The 18212-nt window shown below is 44.6% G+C and overlaps 1 protein-coding gene across 2 annotated transcripts in view; it reads left to right on the top strand.

Annotated features, from left to right (window-relative positions):
- UAP1L1 (UDP-N-acetylglucosamine pyrophosphorylase 1 like 1) overlaps window positions 1-18212 on the top strand; it is a 92643-nt gene that overhangs the window by 32259 nt on the left and 42172 nt on the right. For both annotated transcript variants that reach the window (XR_004540958.1, XM_033962105.1), the window contains exon 7: window positions 12802-12987. Coding sequence is in view for 1 of the 2 variants with exons in the window: in XM_033962105.1 (XP_033817996.1) it covers window positions 12802-12987 (186 nt within the window). In the remaining variant the exon portion in view is untranslated. The remainder of the gene's footprint in view (window positions 1-12801; window positions 12988-18212) is intronic.

Raw genomic sequence — 18212 nt, 5'->3', positions numbered from 1 at the left:
TGTTGGTGTTCAAGAAATTCTCCTGACTCCTTTTTTTTTTTTTTTAAGCTCCAGTGTAATTAAGTAAATTAAAAGTAACATAGTAGATTATGGCAAATAGATTAAAATGGCCCATCCAGTCTGCTCAGTTCTAGGGATGCTGAGTTATCCAGTTCCAGGCTGGAGACTTTTTGACCAGTCCTGGTTTTGAACTTATATCCCAAAGCAGTGTGGGATTTGTAGTGCTTGATAACTACCTATTGAAATCAGTTCTGCAAATCACATAATGCACCAGGGTGGGATGGTCAGAAATCCAGGTCTGTCCAAGACCCTGGAACTGGATAACTTGGTATCTCTGCGGTTAAGATGACTAGGGTTGTAACTGTCGCTTCTTGCAGATTACCCGTTGTGCCTTCAGAAGGAGTGGAAAGAAAATGGATGTCTCAGTGCTTGTTTTGCCTCCTTGTACTTTTTAGGGATTTGCTGGTAATGTACATTTTGTTATAGAAACATGATTGCAGATGAAGGCCAAATGGCCAATCCAGTATGCCCATCCATAGTAACCATTATCTCTTCCTCTCTCTAAGAGATCCCATATGCCTATCCCAGACTTCCTTGAATTCAGACACAGTCTCTGTCTCCACCACCTCTTCTGGGAGACTGTTCCACACATCCTTAGGCTCAGGAGTAATCTATCACCTTTTAACTTCATCCTATGCTGAGAAAAACCAAGATGGCGACAGAGAGAGACGTGTTGTAAGAGGCTCCTGCATTTTTTGGCGTTTTTCTTCTTTTGGCAAAAGCTTTACATACTTGCTCATCGCGGCAACTGGTTCCTGCAATGCCAAAACACAGGGGAAAACAGAGGAGTGATCTCCCTACCTCCTCTGCTTCTTTGATAACACGCCAGACAACTAACACTACCTATGCTGTCCCTTTTGGAATGGGCGGATCTGCGCTCCGAGGGGGGTCTGACCTCAGATATAGACAGCGATCTCTTGCTGAGCCCGATATACTTCCCGGTTCCACTTGAATCCACTTTAACAACAAAAATCTTAGGTATTATCATCAATAACAGACTCACATTTCGACCCCAAATCAGCACTCTGGTCAAAAACTGCTATTATAAGCTAAGGATGATAAGATCTCCGGTCCCTTTCCTAGACGCTAATTCTCTTAATATCCTAATTCACTCGCTCATCATATCAAAAATAGACTACTGTAATTCATTATGTAAAGGGATATGTCAAAAAGATATTAGGCGTCTTCAACTTATTCAAAACATGGTAATAAAAATCACCAGCTCAAAAAATTTTGATCATGTTACTCCTTTGCTGAAGAATGCACACTGGTTACCCATCTTGCATCGGATCACTTATAAAATTGTTCTTTTAACTTTAAAAACTCTAAAGACTAGTGTTCCCGCATTCATAGATAGACTTCTAATTCCATACGATCCCCCCAGAACCCTAAGATCCGCCTCACAACATACTCTTAATGTTCCGTCACTAAAAATAATTGGCACCTGTCGGGGTTCTATCTTTTTGGTCACTGCTCCTTCAATTTGGAACTCTCCCCCTCTATACATCAGAACAGAACAAAACATGGATAAATTCAAGAGTAGTTTAAAATGCTTTCTTTTTAAAGATGCCTACAACTGATTTATCCTTTTTAAATAATCTTTATCTTTATTTTATTTTTCTCTTTCTTTCTTGCAATCCTTACCTTGTTATATCCTATTGTTTCTATCCGTTTATGTTCTCTTTTCTCATAAATTGTAGCTCTCCCCATTTTTCCCTTTTTATTTTCTTGTCCTCTTCCCCTCCAAATTTGTCTGTCTTGTATGATTATGTTTATTATTTGTAGTCTGTTCCCTAATTAATATTTTAAATAACTTTTACTGTACAACACTTTGAATTTTATGTTAAGCGTTTAATAAAATTTTAATAAACTATGAAGTGCCGGAGTTTGTTTCTCCATTGGAGCTGCCGGCTTTGCCTTTGACCCCAGAAGTGAATCGATCCTCGCCAAACTACCATCAAGAGGCAGAAGAAGGAGGTATTCGGAGTTCAACGAGAGAGAAAAATGAAGTGCTAATATCTTCGTGTCAAAATCAGATAACCTCAGTTTCTTCAACTTTCCCTTTGAAACCCCTGATTAAACAGGCAGTTGTGGACATGGAGGCGTTGTGGGGAGCCATGGAGAGCCTTCATCAGGTATGCTCCCACTTTATTACAACATAGAATACTGCACTCCAAGTTAAAACTTGTGAAGAAAAAATTCAGCATCAGTCTGCAAGATTAGATCAAGTAGAGAATTTGGTCTCAGAGTTAAAAGCTTCTTCTAATCGTCAAATAAAGGCCAAAACCTTAATTAAGAAAATTGAAAATCTAGAGAACACTAACAGAAATTTGAATTTGAGATTACTTTATTTTCCTATCTCTAGAATGTAATCTTCCAGAGAACTTTTTCATTCTTTTCAGATATCGGTTTTGAAATATCCAGAGACCAATATGCCTCTGCTACAGAAATTGTATTACCTTGATATTCTGAAAGAAGAAAATGGAAAAGATAAATCATCTGTACAACCTGGAGATTTGGATCTTACTGGAATGTTAGAGGCCTCTCAAATTAAAATCTCAACTAGGGCTGCTCTGCTTATGACCTTTGTCTTCATGCAAGACAAAGAAGCAGTTCTTCATCTTTTTTTCAGGACTGAGAGAATGTTGAATTTTATGGCCACAAAATTATTATTTTTCCTGATGTCTCAAAGTGGATGCAGTCTAGACGGAAGATGTTTTTGACATTCCGTCAATCAGTTTTTAGTTTGGGAGCTACTTTAACTTCGGTTTCCTTGCAAGTATTTCATTACTTATGAGGCAAATAAATATATTTTTTATGTGTCATTTGCAAGACGGATGCATCTGGGGACATATCTTAAAGACAAGAAACCATCTTCCAAACATGTCTGCTTTATTGTCAGCTTTACATCCCTTTTTATATCATTTTACATGAGTCAATGTCGTCAGCATGTGACGTAAACACAAACCATATATGGACACAGGTCACATGAAACTTTAAAAGAAATAACAAGCATTTTTCTATCTAAAGACTGAAGTCCAAAGGGTGCCTTGGTCAGCAGAGCCTCTTATCTAAAGCTGCTTGCAAATACAGCTATGAAAACAATTGAATTCACTTCACAACAAGATAACACACATCTTTTCAAACATAAAATGGCCTTGCAGTATTTAAGAGAAGGAAAAACAAACAGGGTCTGGTTTTCTTACAGCTTCAAACATAGCCTAAGGAAAACTACCAAGGTACATGATACGTGTCCCTTCAACCCTTACCAACTGCAATTTTTCCTGGAGGACTCCGTGACATCTGCTATTCAGGCTTAATTAAATAATCCAAAAGAACTCTGAATTTCTTTTGGTCTTGCGTTCATATGACCATGAATGTTATAATTTGCAAGCTCAACTTCCCTTACAGAGTATGGGTTTTCTCCCATAAGTTTGTGGACTATGTTCATAGTATTAGTAGGTGTGAATTTTTTCACCCCTTCTCTTGGGTTAATGTTCATCAATGTTTATTTTATTTCCTTTGCCATAGTATTTTGTTCTTTGATATGAAAATGAATAAACAATAAAAAAAAAACCAACTTCATCCTATGCCCTCTCATTCCAGAGCTTCCTTTCAAATGAAAGAGACTCAACTCGTATGCATTTACATCATGTAGGTATTTAAACGTCTCTATCATATCTCCCCTCTCCTGCCTTTCCTCCAAAGTATACATATTGAGATCTTTAAGTCTATCCCCCATATGCCTTATGACGAACACCACATACCATTTTAGTAGCCTTCCTCTGGACCGACTCCATCCTTTTTATATCTTTTTGAAGGTGCGGCCTTCAGAATTGTATACAATATTCTAAATGAGGTCTCACCAAAGTCTTATACAGTGGCATTAATACCTCCTTTTTCCTACTGGCCATACCTCTCCCTATGCACCCTAGCATCCTTCTAGCTTTCGCCGTCATCTTTTCAACCTGTTTGGCTACCTTAAGATAATCACATACAATCACACCCAAGTCCCGCTCTTCTGTCGTGCACATAAGTTCTTTACCTCCTAAACTGTACCGTTCCCTCGAGTTTTTGCAGCCCAGATGCATGACCTTGCATTTCTTAGCATTAAATTTTAGCTGCCAAATTTCAGACCATTCTTCAAGCTTCGCCAGGTCTTTCTTCATGTTATTCACACCATCCTGGGTGTCTATTGTAAATTCCGGTATTATTTGCAAAGAGGCAAATCTTATCCAATAGCCCTTCAGCAATATTGTTTATAAAAATGTTAAAAAGAACAGGCCAAAGAACAGAACCTTGAGGCAAACCACTGATAACATCCCTTTCCTCAGAGCAACCTCCATTGATCACTACCCTCTGTCGCCTTCCACTCAACCAGTTCTTGAACCAGCCTGTCACTTTGGGACCCATCCCAAGGGCACTCAGTTCATTTATTAGACATCTGTATGGAACACTGTCAAAGGCTTTGCTAAAATCTAAATACACCACATCTATACAATTCTCTGATCACCCAGTCAAAGAAATTAATCAGATTTGTCTGACAAGACCTACCTCTAGTGAATCCATGTTGCCTCCGGTCCTGTAATCCACTGGATTACTTCACCATTCTAAGTTTTAAAAGCGTTTCCATTAATTTGCTTACCACAGAAGTCAGAATTATCGGTCTATAATTTCTTTCTTCTTCCTTACTTCCACTTTTGTGGAGAGGGACCACATCCACCCTTCTCCAGTCCTTCGGTACAGCTCCTGACTCTAGAGACTCATTGAAAAGGTCAGTCAGCAGAGCTATCAGAACTTCCCTAAGTTCATTCAGCACCCTTGGATGTATACCATCCAGCCCCATTGCTTTGTCTACCTTTAATTTAGCTAGCTCCTCATGAACACAACCCTCTGAAAATCGATCAGGATCTACTACTCCTCCATTCCTATTCACGTTTGTTTTCTACAGTCCAGCTCCCAGCACTTCAGCCATGAACACAGAACAGAAATATTTGTTAAACAATTCATCCTTTTCTTTATCATCTTCTACATATTTCTCCCCCTCACCTTTGAGTCTCACAATGCTACTTTTGTATGTCTTCTATCACTAATTTATCTAAAAAATGTCTTCTCTTCCCGTTTTACCATGTCAGCTATTTTTTCTTCCATTTGCATCTTTGCTTTCCTGACCAGCCTCTCTTAACGTTTCCAGATATTTTTGCCTGTCTTCCTCTTTCTGCGATCTTTTGTAGGTTATGAAAGCTAACCTCTTATTCCTTACCTTCTCATCTACTACTTTTGAGAACCAAAGCAGCCTTTTCCTCTTACTTTTACTTATTTGCCTCACAAAAAGGTTTGTTGTTCTTACAATTACTTCTTTCAGTTTTGCCCACTGCATTTCTACTCCTTCCAGCCGCTCCCATCCAGACAACAATTCTTTGATGCAATCCCCCATCCAAACTGAGATGACACTGTGTATAGCGACCTTTCTTGGACTGGTGTGTGTGTGTGTGTGTGTGTGTGTGTGTGTGTGTGTGTGTATATGTATGTAAATTCTCTCCACAAGAAGCCACTTAGTTTCTGGGAGAGACACCCACCTCACATACAGACTAGCATGGGGTTATAGTTTATGGAAATGCATGTAATGCATATAATTAATTGGCAATTTAATTCTAATTTTAACCTCAAGTTTAATTTGATATAAATTGAATAAATAATATTTTTATGAAAATACCTATTTCTGAATTATTAGCATAAAGGTACCCTATATATTGAGATGCAGTAAGCGCGCTCAGAACAAAGTTAATTTTTTTGAAAGAGCCCTCTCTATACCCATCTTAATATTAAACTGTATCATACAGTGATCACTGGATGCCAGATGATCACTCACTATAACATCAGAAACACTTTCCCCATTTGTAAGCACTAAGGACTCCTTTTTATTGCACCGTGACGTTTTATCACGCGCTAACCCCTGTGCTAGCCAAAAAACTATTGCCTGCTCAAGAGGAGGCAGTAGCGGCTAGCGCGGCCGGCGGTTTAGTGTGCGTTAAACCGCTAACACGGCTTCGTAAAAGGAGCCCTAAATCTTCAGAACAGATAGGGTAGTTTTTCTCAAGTACCTAATTTCATTTTAGTTTGATACATTGTAAACCGATTAGGTCAGTAAAATGCAGGAACGGTATATCAAATCTTAAATAAACTTAAGTCCAGTATGACCCCATCCCGCTTGGGTTCCATTACCAACTGCTGGAACAGTTCTTCTTGTAGAGAATCCAAGATCTCCCAACTTCTAAAAGATCTTGCAATAGGCATACCCCAATCAACATCCAGCATGTTAAACTCACCTATTAGTAAAACTTCCCCTTTTTTAGATATTTTCTGAATGTATACTATTAAATCTCTGTTCGCTTCTTCCGTCTGTGAATGAAGCCTGCATATCACACCAATCTAATATAATAAAATGCTAGGCCGCGCATGCGCACTCAAAAGTCGTGTTCCCTGATCCGTCGCGGAAACACGAGTGCGCATGCGCGGCCTCGGCTGCGGCGGCGGCTTTCAAATAAAAAAAAAAGTTACACAGCTGTGGCGGCCTTCCTTGCCCCCGCCTCTCACTGTGCATGGTACCGGCTCCTCTCTCAAACTGCACCAGGATCGAGAGAGGAGCTGCGGCGGCGGCTTTCAATGACGAAGAAGCTGCAGCTGGGGCAGTCGGGGCCTCCCCCGCACAACCCGCTCCCTCTCCTGCAGCTCAGGCACCACAGAAGCTGTGAAATATACTGAGCATGAAAGCGCGCAACCCGGTCCCCGCGTCTGCCTACCCTTCCCCCAACACAGCGCATTTGCCCCCCCCCCTCTCCTCTCCAGAATCGAAAAATGGAGCTGGGCCGCCCTCCGCAACAGACCAGACGAGTCCTTTGCCGCTCACCACCCTTCCCTTGCCGCTGACCCGACTACCTACCCGGCGATTTAAGCAGCGTGTGCATCAGTCTTCACATGCTGCTTCTGGCCCTTCTACTGCCCTGATTCAGGCCCTTCTACTGCCCTGATTTGCTCTGCCGCGTCTCTGATAATGTCATCAGGGACGTGCCAGAGTAAATCAGGGCAGTAGAAGAACCCGAAGCAGCGTGTGAAGACTGCTGCACAGGCTGCTTGAATCGCCAACTTCGTAATCGGGTATGCGGGAAGGGAAGGGGGGGCGGCAAGGACTATCCGAGTAAATAAAAAACTCTGGGGAGAACGGCAGAGACCGGCTCTGTGCTAACTCCCGTGGACAGGGGGAGCAGGAAGAGGTGATGATGGACATGGGGGGAAAAAAGGAAGGGAGGCCTATTGTTGGACAGGGGGAGCAGGAAGAGGTGCTGATGGACAAGGGGGGGGAAATGAAGGGAGGCCTACTGCTGGACAGGGGGAGCAGGAAGAGGTGCTGATGGACAGGGGGGGAAATGAAGGGAGGCCTACTGCTGGACAGGGGGAGCAGGAAGAGGTGCTGATGGACAGGGGGGGAATGAAGGGAGGCCTACTGCTGGACAGGGGGAGCAGGAAGAGGTGCTGATGGACAGGAGGGAGGTAAAACAAAGGGAGAAGGGCTGCTGCTGGATAAGGGGAGCAGTGAAGGGGTGGTGGTGGACAGGGGGAAAAATGAAGGGAGGCCTAATGCTGGACAGGGGGAGCAGGAAGAGGTGCTGATGGACAGGCGGAAAAAATTAAGGGAGGCCTACTGCTGGACAGGGGGAGCAGGAAGAGATGCTGATGGACAGGGGGAAAAAATTAAGGGAGGCCTACTGCTGGACAGGGGGAGCAGGAAGAGATGCTGATGGAGGGGGGGGGAAGGGAGGCCTACTGCTGGACAGAGGGAGCAGGAAGAGGTGCTGATGGACTGGGAGGGAAGTGAAGGGAGGCCTACTGCTGGACAGGGGGAGCAGGAAGAGGTGCTGATGGACTGGAGGGAGGTAAAACAAAGGGAGAAGAGCTGCTGCTGGATAATGGGAGCAGTGAAGGGGTGGTGGTGGACAGGGGGGAAAAATGAAGGGAGGCCTAATGCTGGACAGGGGGAGCAGGAAGAGGTGCTGATGGACAGGGGGAAAAAATGAAGGGAGGCCTACTGCTGGACAGGGGGAGCAGGAAGAGATGCTGATGGACAGGGAAAAAATGAAGGGAGGCCTACTGCTGGACAGGGGGAGCAGGAAGAGATGCTGATGGGGGGGGAAATGAAGGGAGGCCTACTGCTGGACAGAGGGAGCAGGAAGAGGTGATGGACAGGGGGGAAAAAGGAAAAAAGGAAGGGATGCCTATTGTTGGACAGGGGGAGCAGGAAGAGGTACTGATGGACAGGGGGGAGGTAAAACAAAGGGAGAAGGGCTGCTGCTGGATAAGGGGAGCAGTGAAGGGGTGGTGGTGGACAGGGGGAAAAATGAAGGGAGGCCTACTGCTGGACAGGGGGAGCAGGAAGAGATGCTGATGGACAGGGAAAAATGAAGGGAGGCCTACTGCTGGACAGGGGGAGCATGAAGAGATGCTGATGGGGGGGGAAATGAAGGGAGGCCTACTGCTGGACAGAGGGAGCAGGAAGAGGTGATGATGGACAGGGGGGAAAAAGGAAAAAAGGAAGGGATGCCTATTGTTGGACAGGGGGAGCAGGAAGAGGTACTGATGGACAGGGGGGAGGTAAAACAAAGGGAGAAGGGCTGCTGCTGGATAAGGGGAGCAGTGAAGGGGTGGTGGTGGACAGGGGGGAAAAATGAAGGGAGGCCTACTGCTGGACAGGGGGAGCAGGAAGAGGTGCTGATGGACAGGGGGGGAAATGAAGGGAGGCCTACTGCTGGACAGGGGGAGCAGGAAGAGGTGCTGATGGACAGGGGGGAGGTAAAACAAAGGGAGAAGGGCTGCTGCTGGATAAGGGGAGCAGTGAAGGGGTGGTGGTGGACAGGGGGGAAAAATGAAGGGAGGCCTAATGCTGGACAGGGGGAGCAGGAAGAGGTGCTGATGGACAGGGGGAAAAAATGAAGGGAGGCCTACTGCTGGACAGGGGGAGCAGGAAGAGATGCTGATGGACAGGGGGAAAAAATGAAGGGAGGCCTACTGCTGGACAGGGGGAGCAGGAAGAGGTGATGATGGACAGGGGGGGAAAAAAGGAAGGGATGCCTATTGTTGGACAGGGGGAGCAGGAAGAGGTACTGATGGACAGGGGGGAGGTAAAACAAAGGGAGAAGGGCTGCTGCTGGATAAGGGGAGCAGTAAAGGGATGGTGGTGGACACAGGGGAGGTAAAAAGAAGGGAGAATGGACAGGAAAAAGTGGCTAAGGAGACAGAGAGAGAAAGAAATAAAGACACACACACATATATTCTAGCACCCGAGGGAGGAAAATGCTGCACAGGGAAGTAGGGAGGGGGGGAAATGCTGATGCACAAGGAAATGGAGGGGGAGGGAATGCTGATATGGCTACTGTACAGGAAAGTGGACAAGGGGAGATAAATGCTGCATAGGGGGCAGAAAGAGAGACAAATAGAAAGACAAATAATAGGAGGGAGGGAGACAGAAAGAAAAGAAGAAAGACACAAGGGCAGGGAGTGAGACAGAAAGAAAGAAAGACAGACATACATATATTCTAGCACCCGTTAATGTAACGGGCTTAAAGACTAGTATAAATATATTTACCATTCTCTCTTTCCAAATTGATCCACAGTGCCTCTTCCTTGCACTGCAGATCCTGCAATTGTGTGGCTTTAATATGATCTTTAACATATAATGCTACTTCCCCTCCATTTCTTCCTACCCTGTATTTCCTGAACAGATTATAGCCTAATATAACTACATCCTAATCATGGTTCTCCGTGAATCACGTCTCCGTGATCGCCACTATATCCAACTCATCTTCTTCCATCACAGCTTCTAGATCCAGATTGTTGTTTCCCATACTTCGAGCATTAGTATATACTGCTTTCCAGACATTGCCCCCTTTTCCCATCCGTGTAGAGCAGGGGTGCCCACACTTTTTGGGCTTGCGAGCTACTTTTTAAATGACCAAGTCAAAATGATCTACCAACAATAAAATTTAAAAAAAACCACAAAGCACACTGTACGCATAGAAAATGTTAATTATCATTCCTATTCCAGGGTTTTTCAAAGAGGTCAAAGCAGATGACTCTATGCACTATCACCTCAGTAACAACCATACAAAAATAGACAAATATACCCCCCTCCCTTTTTACTAAACCACGATAGCAGTTTTTAGCGCAGGGAGCTGCGCTGAATGTCCAGCGCTGCTCTCGACACTCATAGGCTCCCTGCGCTAAAAACCTCTAATGCGGTTTAGTAAAAGGGGACCTTAGTGTAAAATATAGACAGCAGATATAAATTCAGACACATTTTGATCACTAAATTTAAAATAAAATCATTTTTCCTACCTTGTCTGGTGATTTCATGAGTCTCTGGTTGCACTTTCTTCTTCTGACTGTGCATACAATCTTTCTTCCCTTCTTTTAGCCTGTATGCTTCCTCTCCTCCAGACCTCATTCCTTCCCCCAACTTTTCCTTCCTCTTCCCTGCCCTTTCTTTCTCTCTGCCTCCCTTTCTTTTTTTTCTGTTTTCTCTTCTTTCCTTCTGTCTCCCTGCCTGCCCTTTTTCTTTCTTTCTCCCTGCCCTCCCCCAAGCCACTGCCACTGCCTTTGCCATCGGGGACCAGGACCTAAACGCCACCAATAACAGGCCCCAAGCTCTCCCTGCTTCGGCCAACCAGCATTCCTCTCCCCGACGTCAATTCTGCCGTCGGGAAGAGGAAGGCTGATCAGCCCAAGATCGTGATGAACCTATTGGGGGAAATGCTGCCGGGTCCTGCCTTCGCGGAAACAGAAAGTAGGCAGGACCCGGCAGGATGAAGAACAAATGCTTCACTAACCTGTTTCCCGCATTAGCCCGTAGCGAACGCTTGCTTCAGGGCTCTCAACATGTGTGTGCCGGCTTCCCTTCCCCCCCCCCGGACATAACTTCCGGTTTCGTAGGGAAGAGAAGAGAAGCTGGCACGCACACGTTAGAGCCCGGAGCATAAGTTCGCTATGGGCTGAAATCTCCAAGCCGGTTTTATGGAGGGTTTTTTAATGATCAGCAGCGGCAGATGACAGCTGGGCGGACCGCCCAGCTAAAAGGCCCTAGGGAGAGGATGGCTGATTGGCCCGCGATCGACTCACATTGCCTTCCTGAGCTACTGGTCGATCGCGATCGACGTATTGGGCACCCCTGGTGTAGAGGTATTAAGTGATTTACTTACCTGAGGGCTTATTACTCAACTGGGGGCTTAGATCACCCATCCCCATCATTTCTAGTTTAAAGCCCTCTTCAGTAGATTAGCCAGCTGGCTGCCGAAGATACTTCTTCCTTTCTTTGATAGATGCACACCATCCTACTCAGCAGCCCTTGGAAAATCATCCCATGGTCCAGGTACCCAAAATGCTCTCAATGACACCATCCACATAGCCACACATCTCCAGGATGCGAGCTTCTCTGCCCTGGCCTTTACCCTCAATAGGGAGGATGGACGAGAATACCATCTGCATACCTGACTGCCTCATCTTCTCTCCCAGAGCCACAAAATTGCTTTTGATATGTTTGCAGGGGTACCTGGCAGTGTCATTAGTGCCAACATGGATGAGCAGCATCGGATAATAGTCATCAGGCATGATGTCTCGGCAACTCTCCATAACATCTTGGATTTTGCCACCAGGCAGACAGCATACCTCTCATGACATCATGCCTGGTCTACAGATGGATGCTTCGGTGGTTTAATCATTTGTGTTATGTTCAGGCTTGAAGGATATTCTTGCCCATCCCTTCCCTATTTAGACATTCAAGTGACAGACAATTGCTGTTTGTACAGACTTCTCAAATTGACCCTCCCAGGAGAATAAGTGATTGTCCCAATTGTATGAAAATGTGATTTTAATTTTTCAGTTTTATTTTGAGAGAATCCTTAACCGACATACTGTACAAGGGAAAAGTATGACCCTTTTTTTCTAAAACATGTAAACAAAAGATAAAATCAAAAAGGAGATGTAAAAGTATACATGAGTACAGTAGACACGTTAACACAGAAAAATGGTTAAATGTTTGAAACTTGGAATCTTCAGTGCTGGCTGTGGTCCAATCACATATCATCTAGGAACATTTATAATTCAATTCTTTAACTTGCCTCATGCTTACAAAAAAGGACTTGAGATGGAAAAAGATGAGAAAATGCCAATGCTGAACTTTTTATAAACTGCACTATGACATTTAGATATTCATAGATAAACAGATAATGTAGGGAATAAGGGGTTTCAGGTGCTGCTATGCAGGAACAAAATCATCAAAACAGTGGTGGCTGTAGAGGTAGTGTATACTAGAGGAAGCTGCAGTCTGTAGCCTCCTAGCCAAACAGTATTTCTGGAGAGAAGGCTAACCGCTGAGGAAAACCCAGGGCTTTTGCAAATAAAAGTTCTTAACTGCAACTAGTTTTGATTGAATTGGAAACTAGCAGGCCAGAATTATAATTATAGGAAATAATTGACATGTTCAGCTTAGGAAAGATGCACATGCAAAAATATATATAGAAAACTGCAAAGGCTGTAAAGTTTCTGTTCTGTCCTAGAACTGGCAAATAAAACACACTTGCTGAATTATGGCAGTAGATCAGTGTGACTTGTGTTAGGGTTATGTGATAGAGAAAGAAGCTTCTGTCACATACAGGAAACACTACTGAACCTCTGTCCTTTTTCTGCTGCCAGGAATTTTGTTGTGTTTGACGTTCTAAGGGAGGAGGAGTTTTCCCCATTGAAGAATGCAGACACTGCAAAGAAGGACAATCCAACCACCGCTCGCCGAGCCCTCTTATCACAACACTATCGCTGGGCGCTGAAGGCAGGCGCTAGCTTCCAAAGCTCAGCTGGCTTCAGGATACCAGATAAACTGAGGTAAGGATCAGAGATTGTTGTGTAATTGTCTGGCAAGCTTCTCCCAATACTTAATGGCATGCTTTGTGAAAATTATTGTCGCAGCCATTGATGAGCTCAATAATATTTCCCCCCCAAATCCCAATCTGTTATGCATTTAATAAAAAGGAATCTCAAATATTTAAGTGACTGAATGTCTCTGCTGCACTGTAACAATGATGTCATCGGTTCCATACTAAACAGTTCAGTCATCTCTTAAACGATCTTTCTTATATTCAGATTAAAAATGGTATTTCTGCCCATTCCCTTCAAGACCCAGCATGGCTCCATGTTTCATTCTTCACTGCATCAGGAGTGTAAATGCTTTATCCAGGGGCAGGGTAAAACCATTCGATCCTAAATACAAAACGGAAGCACATTAGAGACCTTAGCAGACACATAGGCCCAGATTCTCTAAATGGCACTGTTTTTTACACACTGAGACTGTCGGTCAGAGATATCCTTGATTTACACAGGCTCATGTTTATTTTTATTTGAGGTTTACTTTGAAACCTTATCAACCTTGGACCCCTGGGGAATGCGTGTTAACCGAAACACAGACCGTGTCGGGTCCCTTGGTTTGTTAAAAGGTGGTAACAACTGCATTTAATAATAGATAGAATAAACATAGCCTGCATCTTGTACGTTTTGTCTACAGGTTTTCCTTGTTTCTCGTGTACTAGTTTTTTGGGGGGGTTTTTTTAGACACTGGTATTGATAGGGTGGATTGAATCAGTGAAGGTATAGCATTATATGTTAATAAGGGCTTCAAATCGAATGGACTCAAAATTCTACCGGAGTAGAAACATACCTTAGAATCCCTATGGGTAGAAATTCTGTGTGTAAGGGGGAAAAGGATAGTGATAGGAGTGTACTACCGTCTGCCTGACCAGGATGAACAGACAGATGCTTAAATGTTATCAGAAATTAGGGAGGCTAACAAACTGGGTAACACAGTAATAATGGGCGATTTCAACTTCCCCGATATTGACTGGGTAAATGTATTATCAGGGCATGCTAGGGAGATAAAAATCCTTGATGAAATGAAGGATTATTTTATGGGGCAGCTGGTTCAGAGACCTACAAGAAGGGAAGCAAATCTAGATCTAGTTCTTAGTGAGCACATGAATTGGTGAGGGAGGTAATGGTACTGGGGCTGCTTGATAACAGTGATCATAACATGATCAGACTTGATATAATCCTTGGAATAAGTTTACACAGGAAATCTAATACAGCAACACTTAACTTAAAAAAAAGAGCCTATGATAACTTAAGGAGAATAGTAAAAAAGAAACTTAGAGGTGCAACTGCAAAGGTGAAAATATACATCAGGCGTGGATGTTATTTAAAAATACCATCCTTGAAGCCCAGACTAGATATATTCCATGTATTAAAAAAGGAGGAAGGAAAACCAAATGGCAGCTAGCGTGGTTAACAAGTGAAGTGAAGGAAGCTATTATGGTTAACGAATGAGGTGAAGGAAGCTATTAGAGCTAAAAGAGAATCCTTCAGAAAGTGAAAGAAGGACAAGGAATGTCAACTCAAATGCAAGGAATAAGGAAGGTGAAGAGATCTTGAAAAGAAGTTTGTCCTGGAAGCAAAAACACAAAGTAAAAACCTTTTTAGGTATATTAAAAACAAGAAGCCAGGAAGAGAATCGCTTGGACTGCTAGACAACCAAGGGATAAAAGGGGCTTTCAGGGAGACAGAGAGATTAAATGAATTCTTTGCTATGGTCATAAGAACATAAGAAGTTGCCTCCGCTGAGTCAGACCAGAGGTCCATCTCACCCAGCGGTCCGCTCCCACGGCGGCCCATCAGGCCTATTGCCTGAGCAGTGGTCCCTGACTATTTCTTTAACCTACCTCTACTCCTATCCCTATAACCTACCTCTACTTCTATCTGTACCCCTCAATCCCTTTGTCCTCTAGGAACCTATCCAAACCTTCTTTGAAGCTCTGTAACGTGCTCCTGCCTATCACAGCCTCCGGAAGTGCGTTCCATGTATCTACCACCCTCTGGGTGAAAAAGAACTTCCTAGCGTTTGTCCTAAACCTGTCCCCTTTCAATTTCTCCGAGTGCCCCCTTGTACTTGTGGTTCCCCATAATTTGAAAAATCTGTCCCTGTCTACCTTTTCTATGCCCTTCAGGATCTTGAAGGTTTCTATCATGTCTCCTCTAAGTCTCCGCTTCTCCAGGGAGAACAGCCCTAGCTTTTTCAGTCTGTCAGTATATGAGAGGTTCTCCATACCCTTTATCAGCTTAGTTGCTCTTCTCTGGACTCCCTCAAGCACTGCTATGTCCTTCCTCAGGTATGGCGACCAGTACTGGACACAGTACTCCAGATGCGGGCGCACCATTGCACGATACAGTGGCAGGATAACTTCCTTCATCCTGGTCGTGATACCCTTCTTAATGATACCCAACAATTTGTTTGCTTTCCTTGAGGCTGTGGCGCACTGTGCCGACGCCTTCAGTGTTGTGTCTACCATCACTCCCAGGTCTCTTTCAAGGTTACTTACCCCTAGCAGTGATCCCCCCATTTTGTAAGTGAACATCGAGGTTTTTTTCCCTACATGCATGACCTTGCATTTCCCTATGTAGTAGCTCATTTGCCACTTTTTGGCCCACTCTTCCAGTGTCGTCAAATCCTTTTGTAGGTCTTCGCAGTCTTCCGTGGTTTTAACCCTGCTGTATAGTTTGGGGTCATCCGCAAATTTAATGACCTCACATTTTGTTCCCGCCTCCAGGTCGTTAATAAATATATTGAACAGGAGCGGTCCCAGCACCGACCCCTGCGGAACTCCACTCGTAACCCATTGCCAGTCTGAGTAATGGCCCTTTACTCCAACCCTCTGTCTCCTGTCTGCCAGCCAGTTTTTGATCCATCGGTGGACTCCTCTTGCACCCCGTAGTTCCATAGCTTCTTAAGCAGTCTTTCATGTGGTACCTTGTCAAAGGCTTTTTGGAAGTCAAGGTAGATGATGTCTATGGATTCCCCTTTATCCACCTGGCTGTTTACCCCTCAAAGAAGTGCAATAAGTTTGAGGCATGACCTACTCTTGCAGAAGCCATGCTGACTCGACTTTAGCTGTCCATTGTTTTCGATATGTTCACAGATGCTGTCCTTAATCAGCGCTTCCATCATCTTTCCCGGGACCGAGGTCAAGCTCACCGGCCTGTAGTTTCCCGGGTCACCCCTTGAACCCTTCTTGAAGATGGGCGTGACATTTTCTATTTTCCAGTCCTCCGGGATCTCTCCAGTTTTTAAGGATAGGTTGCATATTTGTCGAAATGGCTCTGCTATTTCGTTCCTTAGTTCCTTGAGTACCCTTGGGTGAATGCCGTCCGGTCCTGGCGATTTGTCGCTCTTTAGCCTGTCTATCTGCCTGAGGACATCCTCTTGGCTTACCTCTAGTTGGACCAGCTTATCATCCTGATCTCCATTTACGATCTCTTCGGATTCCGGAATGTTGGTTGTGTCCTCCCTCGTGAAGACTGACATGAAGAACTCATTCAACTTGTCAACTATCTCTTTTTCCTCTTTTACCACTCCCTTTCTGTCTCCTTCATCCAAGGGTCCCACTTCCTCCCTTGCTGGTTGCTTCCCCTTAACGTACCTGAAGAATGATTTGAAGTTTGTTGCTTCCCCCGCCAGTCTCTCTTCATACTCTCTTTTTGCTTTCCTAACCACTCGGTGACACTGTCTTTGGTGTTTTTTATGCTCCTTTTGGTTGTCCTTTGTTTGGTCCTTTTTCCATTTTTTGAATGATGCTTTCTTGTCACTTATCGCCTTTTTCACTGCATTTGTTATCCACACTGGGTTTTTTTGTTCTATTTTTTTTGCACCCTTTCCTGAACTTGGGGACACACAGGTTCTGTGCTTCGTGCAACGTGCCCTTGAGTAGGGTCCAGGCATTTTCTACGGACTCCATCTTCCTTGTGTTGCCGTTGAGTTTCTTTCCCACCTTTTCCTCATGGCATCATAATTCCCTTTTTTGAACTTGAGTGCTGTCGTCGTGGTTCTTTTCACCTTTGATGATCCAATTTCTAGCCTGCACTGGATCGTGTTGTGATCGCTGTTTCCTAGTGGGGCTAGTACTCCTTTGCGGGTCCCCCTAGTTCGTTGAATATTAGGTCAAGAGTGGCATCTCCCCGTGTTGGTTCCGAGACCAGCTGTTTCATGAAACAGTCCCTTGTGGCCTCCAGGAATTTGGTCTCCCTCGTGCCGTTTGAGTGCCCGATACTCCAGTCTATCCCAGGATAGTTGAAGTCCCCCATCACAACCACACTTCCGCTTTTGCATACCTGCCTCAGTTCAGCTTCCAGGTCCTGGTCGATTTCTTCCGATTGACCAGGTGGGCAATAGTACAGACCCAATTTTATGTCTGTTCCATTTCCTACCGGTAGCTTAACCCATAGTGATTCCAAGCCATCCGCCCTTACTGTTGTTTTCATCCTGGTTGAGGGTATGGAGTCTTTTATATATAGCGCTATTCCTCTACCCTTTTTGTGTGTCCTGTCTCTCCTGTAGAGTTTGTACACTGGTATGGCCACATCCGATTTATTGTCATCAGTCCACCACGTTTCTGTGTCTCCAATTATGTCTGTCCTTCTTGCTGGCTATGACTTCCAGCTCTCCCATTTTTGCCCATAGGCTCCTAGCATTAGTATATAGGCAATGTAAGTCCCTGTTGTTTGCCCTCCCTGCTGGTTTTCCTTGTGGTTTGGCGCTCCTGCCGTCCCCCTCATGGGTTGCCAGTCCCCGAGCCTCGTCTTGGTCATCCTCCTCCTGCGATGTGTCTATTTCATCTTCAGCCTGTTTCCCCATTTTTGGTTGTCCCTCTGGCTCCCGTTGTTCTCTGTTAATCCTGCATGCTAGTTTCCTTTGTGCCCTGGGCCCCTGGATTGCATCCTTAGGTCCTTTTTCCAAAAAATCCCTCTCAGTCCTGAGCCCTCTTTTACAATGTCCTTGCTCAGTATCTTTATTTGATACTTTAGTCCGATGTGTCGAGGTCAGATCGACTATCGGCTTTCCCCTTCTCAGTTTAAAGCCAAGTCTATGACGCTCTGGACATTGCGTGCCAGCATCCTCGTCCCAGTCGTGCTCAGGTGCAGTCCGTCTCTCCTGTAGAGCTTGTTCTTCCCCAAGAAAGTTGTCCAGTTCCGAACAAAGTGGAAGCCCTCCTCTTCGCACCATCTCTTCA

Source organism: Geotrypetes seraphini, chromosome 10, assembly GCF_902459505.1.
Source record: "Geotrypetes seraphini chromosome 10, aGeoSer1.1, whole genome shotgun sequence".
Lineage (NCBI taxonomy): Eukaryota > Metazoa > Chordata > Amphibia > Gymnophiona > Dermophiidae > Geotrypetes > Geotrypetes seraphini.
Note: the sequence above shows the minus strand (reverse complement) of the source record. Positions and strands in the feature narration are given on the sequence as shown.